Raw genomic sequence first — 11,577 nt, 5'->3', positions numbered from 1 at the left:
GTCCATCTTGATCTGGAGACTGCATGCACATTTGTTTGCCTAAATAGCCAATGGGATCAGTGACAGGGTAAATTTATTATCTAGCTTCTCCCACCCTTTCTCCCAAACCTGCTATCACTGTAGGTGGAATAACTGGTATGCTGGACCAAAAGCTGCTTTCTCCTATTTCTATCATACAACGCAGCTGGTCACTGGGGTCTTGATGGCTGACTTACACCAATTCATGACTTTATAACCTCACACTGATGGTATCACTTCAGGATTTCCAAGTCTATCTTTGGTGTGATGTTCCTTGTATGAATGGAGTGGTACCTGAGGTGAATTTAACCCAGTCATCCAACTGGGATGGACAGCTCTGTTGCTCTCAGCATTTGGCTGGCCCAAAGGCAGGCCAGAGATGTAGACTGTCCAATCTTTGTTTGGGCACGACTGTAGAAAAGCAAGTATCAGAGTTTTAATTTGACAACCTTCCTGGTGGGTGAGTTGGGACCTTTCATGCCATTTCCTGACTTTTGGCTCTTGATGTGCTCTTAAGGCAGCTTGGTAGCCAGGCATGCCCTGGTCTAAGAGGAGAGCTCTGACTGGAGCTCTGCCTTCCATAATACACAACCTACTGCTACTACAAGTTAAAATCTTGCCCCAGCAAAAGATTCATTAAAGCCATTAAAATAAGCAGCAAAATCCTTTGCTACTGCCTGCTGTATACCTGAAAAAACACTTCACAATGGACTGGATTATGAAGAATTAAAAGCAACGTAATCCAGCTTCCTTATAGATAACCAATTTTCTAAAAAATTTTAGTGTAAATTATCAAACATTCTTCTGTCTCTGGGCCACTACCTGTTAGAAAATTGCTGCCATAAAGTTTTGTGGAAAAATAATTTTTAAAAATTCACGTTTGGTATAATTTGTTACGAAACAAAACTAACCAGCTCGAGTACTTTTCCTTCAAATGACCACCACTTAAAAGAAAGACTTCTCACATGAGAGGGAAGTTCTACTTTCTTGGAAACCTTGACCCTGCTGCCAGTAAATATGGAGATATCGTTTAGAAAACGTCACAGATGATTGTGGTAAAACTTGTTGAAAGTGGAGCAACATGTATAAAAAAGCACAGCAACAATACTAATGAGCCAGCACACGAGCATTAGGTTATCTAGATGAGCATCTCAGTGCAGAAGCTGCGTTGAGGGTTAACAAAATTAGGTTAACCTCTGTCATCTAACCAGTGTTGCTGTATCACATATGCTGCTGTGACTGTAGAGCACGAAGATTTGGGAGCGAAGATGAAAGTATATTCTATTTTCAGATCTGGGCATTTGTTAGTTCTACTTTGTCTTTTCACTGTAGAAGGCAAAAAGTCACCTACAGGAAAGCATACCTGCCGGAAAGGACTACTCTCCCAAGTGACAGAGAACCTATATACCAAGGCATCTAGTTTAAAATCATCTGTTCCTGTAAGTTGATCCCACTAGCTGAAGTTTATTCTATTTATGGATGCTTCTTTGGCAGCTTCGCTATTCATCACCTGGACACTTCAGTAAGCTGAATGTATCTCTATGGTCTTGACAGAAAGGATAATGCTTCTACTCCTTTCGTAAAGATGGGAAAAAAAGAGGATGTATGGAGAGGTGGGATGAGTTTGCCAAGGTCATGGAAGAAGTTCATAGGCAGACAGGCTGGGATTGCAACACAGATTTACAGAGTCCTCATCCTACATCTGAATAAGATTATTATTATCACTGTGACTAGAATACACCTTGGTAGGAAACATTATTGTACAGAGTTTTGTACAAATTAGACTAAAAGCTCTTTTTCCCTTCCACTTCTTAGATTAATTAATACTAGCACATTGTATTTTACAGAAGGATCTCATCAAGAATACAAGACTTCTAAAAAAGACAACAAAAATGCTGTTTATGGTAAGATTTATACTACTGTTTTTTCCACTTTTTTTTGCTTTGATTTTCCTTTGGTCTGTAGAGATAGGAAGGACACAAAAGTTAGTTGTGTTTAATTGTCAAGTACACTTGTTTATTAGAGCCATAACTTTAATGGAATTCTCTGCTTAGTGTTACATCTGCCCCACGGAAACTGACTTTCCTATGGGACTTGATGGGAGAAATGATTGTGGTATGAGGAGAAAGAAGTGGGTGTGGAAAGCCTGGCTAAAGGCATTTGTCACTAGCTGGTTGCAGTGGTGCCCTCCTTGGAGCATTGGGGTGACAGTGCATTGTGAAAGAACATGTTTGTGGCAGCTCTTGCTCCTCCCTTGAATACTTTACCATGCGTGATCCCCTTCAGCAATGCTTTTTAGGTACCATCTCATTCACATGAGGCTGAGACCAAATCCACCATCCTGACAGTTGAGCCACCCTCTGTAAGGCTGTGCAGTATGGCAGGTAGTCCAGGGATTTTGGAGACTGGCCAGGACATTCAAGCAGGCAATAGCTGCTTTGGGCTTAGACCTCTGCAGGTGCCCTGGAAGAGGGAGATTTGATTCCCCAAATATAATTTGGCATGGAAGTGAGACACTGAATTTATGGGGTCTATTCATAGGTGACTACAGGTGTGTGGGCTGTTTTAACATCTTTTATGCAGAGATTTAGTCAGTAGGGCAGACTGAGTCAGTAGAGTCAGTAGAGACCTATTAGCCTTTGAACTTCTGGGGATCTCATTGAGTGGATCCAGGATTGAAGGATTCTTACTTGTCCATGAGATGTACATGCAGACACCTGCATTTTGATGGCTTAATTCTGCACCTAATACTTGGTTCAGTTTCTTAAAAATAGGCATATAGCCATTTGAAATACCTTTGGGTGTCCAAGACTTCCCACAGATAAGTAAGGTATTACATAAGGTGGTCTCTTTTGGAGCAGCAGCTGGGGCTGGGTGGGATTCCTTAAAGCATCTTGTATGGCATGGGACACTGGTGTGGAGGAATCAGACAATAACACCCACAATCACACCTACAATGTGGCTAAGATTATCTGGCTTAACTCCCCTACTGATCTTCTGTTTATTCCTTGTGCATTAAATAGACTTGTTGCTGTCTCTTCTGTTCATGGCTTATCTTACTGAAACTCCTTGCTGTGTCAGTGCAACATCCTCCTGACCTATCTTCAGAAACTTCAGGGGTACACTGAGATGTTTGAAAAAAAGGATGCCATTTAATGGGATACTGAAGTTCTTGAAAATATTTCTATCAATTACACGCTTTCTAACCACATGTATTTTTACAGATGTAACATTTTAGACAAAATTTGACTTCTGAGGTTTTCATTTGTCAACTCCTTACCTGCTTTGTTTTCAGACAAATTGTAACGTTCGAGATCAGCTCCTCTCATTCTACATGAAAAATGTTTTCAGTCATCTTGGAATGGAAAGTGAAAAGTTGTTCGTTATTAGTGCCTTCCGGGTCCTGCAAGAGAACATGAATGCCTGTGTGAGTATATTACTGAGAGCTAAACTACCTCAGTCCAGCTGAGAGGCAAGGAAAGGGCTAGATCATACTTTTTGGACAGGTAAAGAGCATGATTCAGAATCATGATGTGCCCTAAGTTGCAGAGGACTCAGCTTCCCAAGGGCTTCCCCCTCAGCCTGGTGAACTTTCACACCACTTGTTTCCTCCCACAGTGTGTCTGCAGGGGGTGGAGATGTGTACTCCAGAGAGCCATGTGTACTCTTACTCACATATTATCTCTACTCCACCACAATGAATCTGGAAAGAGCCAATGGTTTCTCATAAGCAAACAGTGGCATGCAGTGATACAGACTTGGGAAAGAGCACCTGTAAAGTTGCCAAGCAAGAAGGGACATGGGAATGCTGGTTAATAGCCGGTTGAATATGAGCCAGCAGTGTGCCCAGGTGACCAAGAAGGCCAAAGGCAGCCTGGCCTGCATCAGAAACAGTGTGATGAGCAGGGCTAGGGGAGTGATTGCCTCCTTGTATGTGGCACTGGTGAGACTGCACCTCAAATTTGGGTCCCTCACTACAAGAAGGACATTGAATTCCTTGAGTATGTCTAGAGAAGAGCAATGAAGCTGATGAAGGGATTAGAAAACAAAACATATGAGAAGTGGCGGAGGGAATTGGAACTGCTTAGTCTGGAGAAAAGGATGCTGAGGAGAGACAGCATCACTCTCTGTAGCTACCTTAAATGAGATTGCAGCAAGGAGGGTACTGGTCTCTTTTCTCAGGTAACAAGTTATAGAATGTTAGGCAACATCCTCATGTTGCACAAGGGGAGGTTTAGATTGGTTATCAGGAAGAATTTCTTTACTGTAAGATAGTTAGGATTGGAAGGGATCACTGAGTGATATGGTAGAGTTGCCATCCTTGGAGGTGTTTAAGAGATGTGTGGGCATGGTTCTTAGCTACATGGTTTAGCAGTGGGCTTGTAGCATTAGGTGGATGATTGAACTTGATTCTTAAGGCTTTTTCTAACATAAATAATTGTATGATTCTATGGTTCTGTGACATGGGATAAACCACAAAGGAGCAGTTTTCACATATTTGCTGTGCCCACAGTTGAAGCTGTAGCCCACTGGCAACACATCCCAAGAGTAAATTGAGGTGTTCTACCAATACCATGTCATCATCCCACCTTGCAAATGGCAGCAGGACAGTAGTTAGTACACACTTCTGCCGGTGCAAATATGCACATAGATTAAAGGGTGATACTAAAATGACCCCATCGCTTGTGGGCTGGTTCTCTTCCCCTTCTTGTCACATACATGCTAGGCTGCAGAATGTCCTATTAGGCCTTACCTCTTGGCTCCTCTTTTAAGGGTAGATGAATAGGAACCTTAAGGGTATGCCTTAAAGCTTTATCATCCACAGCCATTTTTTTTTTCTCTCCAAAACCTTTAGTCCTTACAAGTAACAGCATCACAAAAAGCCAAATGTGACTTAGGCTTTAATACAACCATGAACAGCCGGGCAAATGTCTGTGCTAATTTTAAAAAGTGAAGGCAGAATGAAAAGTCAATGAAATGTTATTGAGTTATAACTTTGTCTAATCTGAAATGTGTGGTAGCATGTAAGAAAGGGACATTGGTTCTATATGCACACAAATATTTGCAGTTCAAAAATAAACAACTTCAGACATCTCCTTGCAGTGCTGTATCTCAGAACGCAACCAAAATATCTATATAATGTAAAAATGTTCAGTTCTCAATGGGAGAAAACTCCCCCAGCTCTCAGGTTCAACATTTAAGCCATACTACATAACTGCAGTTTACAATCATTATTCACAAAATTCAACACTCTGTTATAATTATGTGTCTGTCAAAATTCCAGGTATTGGAACAATACAACAATACAACAATACAACACAATCAAAAGAGATTCCATTCTTGTCTAGAAAATTGTCTGAAAATTATGCCTCATACAAGTGCCAGTAGACACAGAGGAATTCAGACTTAAACTTTGACTCAGTCCAGCACATCAGTTATTCTAACATGCCATCAGTGACTGGAGCTAACTATATAACTTAGTAACACTTCTGTCTCTGTGCTCTACAGAGACAAAATACAGCGCATTTCTCAAAGATACTGAATTCTTTTCATAATTAGTACCAGTATTCTATCCGACACAAATATAAACAAAACAATCTAAATTTTCCAATCTTAAAATTATATATATTGATAGGAAAGGAAGGACTTCCCCTTATGGTAGAAAAACAATGACTGTTTTGAAAAATATGACTTGTCATGATTTTCTAGGAGACACCTCATTTCTGGAAATGGTAACATCTTAAAAAGAACTTTTATTAATTCAAAGTCAACAGTAGAAAAAACATACGGAAGAATAACAGAAACTGTTACTAGAATGAAAGTAATGAATCTTCTGCTAATACACAGTTTGTGATTTCTCCACCATATTATTCTGTCATCAATTTATGGATGAATCCTTTAATGCTTATTATATAGTTGAATTGTAAGATGTTTGTCAGAAGACATTTCCACCATGGCAACATAAATTCATCTTCTTTCATGAGTTAAGTTCTTTATACAAGTGAGGGAAACAGTGACACCTTTATGCACATACCCACCCTATATTCTTCTGTGAACTCTGGCTCTAATTCAGCCAAGTAGACTGGCAAGCCTAGTACTAAAAAATCCTAACAATATTTGGTTCTAGACCACTTCCAAAGACTTTGTACTACGTTATTGTCATGATTTTAACCTTGCTATTCTTTTTTATTTTACTTACTGCTCTTCCCCCTCCCCCCCCCGATATTGACATTTTCCAATAATGTAAGAGCCCAAGTTTTTCAAAAATACACAGGTACCAAAATCTCTAAATCCCTTTTCTGCAGTGAAATCAAGCTCTTTCACTTAGAGTATGACTGCACTGTAAAGGAATTGTGCGTTTTTTTCTTGGATACTGGGAACATCCACCCGCAGCACCACTGTCTTCAGCAAAAGCCCATTTACCTGCTCATTTGCCCTACTGAGACGGCAACAATGTGAGAACAGCAGCTGCTTCTGGGGATATTTCTACATCAATAGGAAGTTGAAGAAGTTTTCTCTTGTATTTGAATGGAGTGCAAATAGGTATTACACTGACTGCAGGATTTTTAATATTGCTCTATCATTGCAAATGGAGCTTGTTGGTCTTTAGTAGAGATTGCAGCGTAGCTTGAAATGAGCAAGCTTGCTTTCTTGCTCATTTGTTCACTTGCTCTGAAATACTTGTGTGGAAATCTGCATCATGCAAACTGACCTTAAAAAAAAAAGCAAACAAAAACAAAACAAAACAAAACAAAAACAAAAACAAAAAAAACCCACATCATGAAGAACTGCCTTAGTTAGAAGATTATTAAGGGCTTAAAAACGCAAGTTACTTCTATTTATGTTTTCAGTTTGCAAGGTGAGTTTAGCATGCACAGACAGTAACTTGAAAGGAAAATTTGTGCTCCTTTCTAAAAATTCTGTTTGAGGTGGAAAGATGGATTCGTTGCCCATTTAAGCTGTCACCTCTTTTCAAATGAATTCAGGACCTTTGCCTCTCTCCTTTTCCAAAATATTGGCTTTGCTGGTAAACTGAAAAATACCAGATATGTCCACTTTTTTCACAGAAGGATTTTTCCCTTGGAAAGCACAGAGAGATGGGGAGTCAGGTAGCAGTGCTGAAGGTGTTGCTTAGAAAGTTTATGCAGAGTTCTCGAAAAGAATCAACAACAACAACAAAAAACACAATTAAAAGAGTTGTGATGCACACCTGTGAGCATGCAGATCGGGCACAGTGAGCAGCTGATGGTGGCACAGCTGTCAGGGCACCCTGGGGCCGTGCATGCCAGTCTGGGGACCCCCTGGAAGCTGTGCTGCCAGGCTGAAAATTCAAGTTAAAGGATCTTAGCCTTACAGCTAGGTTGCACCATAGAAAAGCTGTAGCTGCCACTGATATAAAGACCCCTGAGATAAATAGGAAATGTGCGATATGAAGACTTTGTGATACCTGTATTATAGTTTTTGTAGTGTGATTTGTTTTCCAGAAAGCACACAAGTAAAACAACACTTCTGTAATAGCAGGAGGTGCTGATTTCACACGTTTTACACATAGTCCGATGGTGCCACACTGTGGGTTTGTCTCTTCCTCACTGCTTTTGTATTTCCATCAGCATCCTTGTTGCAACAAGCTCTTTTGGTTTCTTCTCATCCCTTCAGCTTCCGTGTGCTCCATCCACAAGGTTGACTTCTGCTGTCAAAAATATAAAGAAAACATTTCTTAAGGTAAGAGTAGGAGGTGTTGGCTCCTGCTTTGGTGGTGTGGGTGGTTTCACTTCTAACACCTTTATCTTCTTGACAGCTTGGGGAGAAGGGGGTCTACAAGGCCATCAATGAGCTCGATATTCTCCTTCCCTGGATTCAGGCCTACATCCAAACCATAGTATGAGGAACAAGGAGGTGACTGACAACACATCACCTCTATATAAAGAACAGATCCTTACCCAAAAGGCCTGACAAACAACAGTGTGCTGGATGTACAACCTGCCTGGCAGCAGCTCTGCCACACTGGAGGAGAGCTCTTGCGAAAAAAAAGAGCAGAAAGAGGGACCTTCAAGATCTTTCAGAGTTGTCATGGCAGCTATACCTACCTTCAGTACAAGAGCAGCCCCTTGAACAGTTACAGCATGATGTGCTTCGTGTCCTGCCCACCAGCTTGTTGCCTCACAGGCAGCCCCCGGACACACTGCATGAGCCTACCTTGTACTCTACTACCACATGGGTGAGGATCTAGCCATGCCTTGTGTCACCCCTGTGTGATTACTATTTAAAGTAACATGGAACACTTCAGAACCCCCTCCCCTAAAATATATATATATATATATACATATATGTAAAAACATACTTTATAGATATGTAAGTATGCACAAGTCTACATCTAAAGAAGAAAAAAAAAGTACATGCTGCTTATCATTATTATTAACTTAAGGTAATAATTGATACCTAATAAACATACTCCAATTAATGACAAAACTTTGGTCTATGACTCATGCATGACCTTCTCATCTCATGTCACGCACTCTACCTGAGATCACACAGTGCAGAAAACATGATTAGTTGATTGCCATTTAACTGGGATTGAAAATGGTTTGAGTGAGATTTGTGGACATTATTACTCAATTGATTGGTAGCTGTTTCCGAAAGATCTTTTGCATAGTACAAGATGAAAATGAAGTTCTAGTTTTCCCACATTTTTAAAGGCTTATGAGAAGAAATTATCTAGGTAAGAAAGAATTTCTCATCGGTATGATCGAACTGCCATAAGGATGAGATTCTGCAGAATCACTTGTGAGTCACTGCCCAGCATCCTGGCAGAAAGCATGAGTGAATCCATGCGTGAACTGTTTCTTTAGGAACCAGAGCTCTCTGCTATCCCATGTTCCAGCAGTTCCTTACAACCCCACCTCACCCTTCCCTGCTCACAGACCCTATCTGACTTTGCCTTTCTTATGGCCTGGGGTCTTGCAGCATGGCTGGCTTTCTCTTCCAGGTCCTTCCACAGCTTTGCAACACACTGCGTATTCGCTGATCGCTTGTGGCAATTTTAGATTGCAGTGTGCAAACTTACTCCCTGACACACTATAGATCATTTGAGAAAGAACAGTACACCGTTGTTTTGGGAAACTGCCAGTGAATCTCAGCAGGAGCGGCTTCTGATGGCAATACAGTAGTTTCAAATGCAGTTTTTTTTATTATAACAAATGATCTCAGACAGGTTCAAGTGCTGATCTTCAATGAGAACACAAAGCAATTACTTTGTACTTATGTTTCATGTTAAGAGCCATGCAATGAAGACATGAGCCCTTCAGCACAAGCAACGAACTGTCATAACATTGGCTTTCTAGCTTCGTGTTCCAGCAATTAACTTCAAGCAACTGTATTCATTACATGTTGAAATACAGAACATTTTTCTGTTAAAGCAGATGCTCTTGGGAAATACCGTTGACTGACTTAAGGTGCTGGGACAGCAATAAAGTGAGAACTTTGATGCTTAGAGCTCACCTGTCAGTGCCATGCTGCATGGCACATGTCTTTCACACGGGCCTCTAGGTGGCCTTGTGCTGACTTCAGGCATTGCATGTCATCCAGAGAAGCTGACCTGTTAGCATTTTAGGATAAACTCTGGGGGTGCTTTGGTGTGATTTTTATGTAAATACATGTTCATACGAGCTTGTTGCTGCTCACTGATTATTTTCTTATTTTACCATGACATGACAAGTACTTGCTGATCCAGAACACAAATGAGATTACGTAGAACAAGTGGGTGAGGCCAGGAATGTTGCCTTCTTCCCCTCCCATTCCCCATGTAGGTCTGCAGAATACTTTCTCCAGTGCTCCAGAGGAATACCAGCTCCACCTGAATGCCTGTGTATTTAGCAATCAGAATGGGATTTAATCTCCTGCTTCATAATTAGTAGTATGTTATGCCACATTATGTTATATTATTCCACGATTTATTTTTTCATTACTAGAAGGAGTTGCAGAACACAGCACACCAGGTTTTGTTGCAGTAACTTACCGGGCCACTGTATTTTATCTGAGCATATTTCATTACAAGACAAAAAGTGAACAAAATCCTTCCTGGCTCTGAGGAATCACCTCCAAGTTACTGAATCTTACAGATTTTTAAAATTATTATTTCTTTGCCATTTGGGGATGGTAACACCTAGGATATTCACAGGCTAAAATGCAGCCTTAACTTTGCATTTTAGATTTGCAAGTGCATTATCTGTATTTTCCACTGTGATAGGGAGGGAAGATGCACATAAGCTCTGTGCCCAGCACTGGTGTTAAAAAGGAGTTTCCAGAACAAAATAACAACAGATTTTTTAAAGTTTTGAAGTGGTTTATGATGATTTCTCAAAGTGAGCTTTGCTGCTTTGTTTTTTGAAGGCACACAGAGGTGACACTGAAGGAAACAGATAGAAACATTTGGAGTCTAAATCATAGGTGTCCAACCTTTCAGCTTGCCTGGACCACACTGAGTGAAGAGGAAATGTCTTGGGCCACATATGAAATATATGATATAGCTTATGTCTATAACTAACAAAACTCCTTTTATTTTTTAGACATTTTATTAAAGCATTAAAAAAAGAGGGAGTAACAACCATAAAACTAGTGGGATATTTAACCTTGTTTTTGTGAAACTAATGGATAAGGCAGGTTTGATGGCAGTGGTTGCAATTCTCTGTGAGTTCTCAAGGTGACAGGCAGAGATTTTGGATGAAATTTTACTCTTTCTGTGCTTCATTCTTGAAAACAATTGTTCACAAATGTATGTACTGCCAAAAAGCAGTGACATGAATAAGGGGTAATGTGAAGCGAGGGGTAGGATAGGGCTTTTAAAATCTGTTAAAGAGATGTAATTGGATTTTTGAGTTGTATCTGATTTCAACTCAATACATTCCATTTGAAAATTCACAATGATGTATTTATGTCAACTGAAAATGGAATTGCAAATATACCAAATAACTGATGATTTTTTTGGCAATCTCGACATCAGTTCTCAAATTCCTGTAGCAGAATGGAAAGCAGGGTTGCATATTTTTTGCTGTTCACAGGACTGTGTTTAGCCAGTGCATCAAAATGCACATTATTTGCCATATTTTGAGTTAGCACTGCACTCTGCCCTCCCTGTGCAAGGGGCGGCCACAGGACATGCTGAGCCAGGCCACATGTGGCCCATAGGCTGTGGGTTGGACACGTCTGGTCTAAATGGGTCAGATAGCTGATTTTTACAAGTTTCAGTTGAGCTTAAGCAGTTTGTCTAATTATGTATCAACCTACAAGCAGCACCCTCTTCCTCAGTGATCAGGGCAGTATCTCACAGATGTGGGGTGAGGAGAGATAGAGGCAGCCACCGTGCTGTGCTGGTGTGTTAGCTCTGGGTGTGGGTAGGAGTCCTCCCGAAGGAGAACCTTTTGGCATCAGGCTGGAGCAAAAGTCAGCCCCGATTCCTCCCTCCATATGATGGAAAAATCAGGTTATCGTCTTATGGCAACAAGCCTTGGGGCTTGGGGTTCTCACCCTCATTTTCTGCATGGCTTAGGATACTTTGCAGTG

The 11,577-nt window shown here is 40.7% G+C and overlaps 1 protein-coding gene across 1 annotated transcript; it reads left to right on the top strand.

The window, feature by feature from the left end:
* Positions 1 to 1,147: 1,147 nt before the first annotated feature.
* IL26 (interleukin 26) lies at positions 1,148 to 9,076 on the top strand. Its single transcript, NM_001391913.2, has 5 exons — positions 1,148 to 1,457; positions 1,866 to 1,922; positions 3,314 to 3,445; positions 7,675 to 7,740; positions 7,817 to 9,076. Exons 1-5 carry the CDS (start codon positions 1,287 to 1,289, stop codon positions 7,901 to 7,903), a joined length of 513 nt encoding a protein of 170 aa, NP_001378842.1. The 5' UTR covers positions 1,148 to 1,286; the 3' UTR covers positions 7,904 to 9,076.
* Positions 9,077 to 11,577: the final 2,501 nt, after the last annotated feature.

This window comes from Gallus gallus, chromosome 1 (genome assembly GCF_016699485.2).
Source record: "Gallus gallus isolate bGalGal1 chromosome 1, bGalGal1.mat.broiler.GRCg7b, whole genome shotgun sequence".
NCBI classification, from domain to species: domain Eukaryota; kingdom Metazoa; phylum Chordata; class Aves; order Galliformes; family Phasianidae; genus Gallus; species Gallus gallus.
The sequence above is the reverse complement of the archived record's forward strand: the minus strand, read 5'-3'. Positions and strand labels throughout refer to the sequence as shown.

Bases quoted from the DNA above. Each gene is read 5' to 3' on its own strand.
- IL26 (NM_001391913.2), top strand. From the start codon at position 1,287: ATGAAAGTATATTCTATTTTCAGATCTGGGCATTTGTTAGTTCTACTT. The intron at 3,446-7,674 runs GTGAGTATATTA...TCATCCCTTCAG, and splicing joins AAGAGAACATGAATGCCTGT to CTTCCGTGTGCTCCATCCAC. The intron at 7,741-7,816 runs GTAAGAGTAGGA...TCTTCTTGACAG, and splicing joins TAAAGAAAACATTTCTTAAG to CTTGGGGAGAAGGGGGTCTA.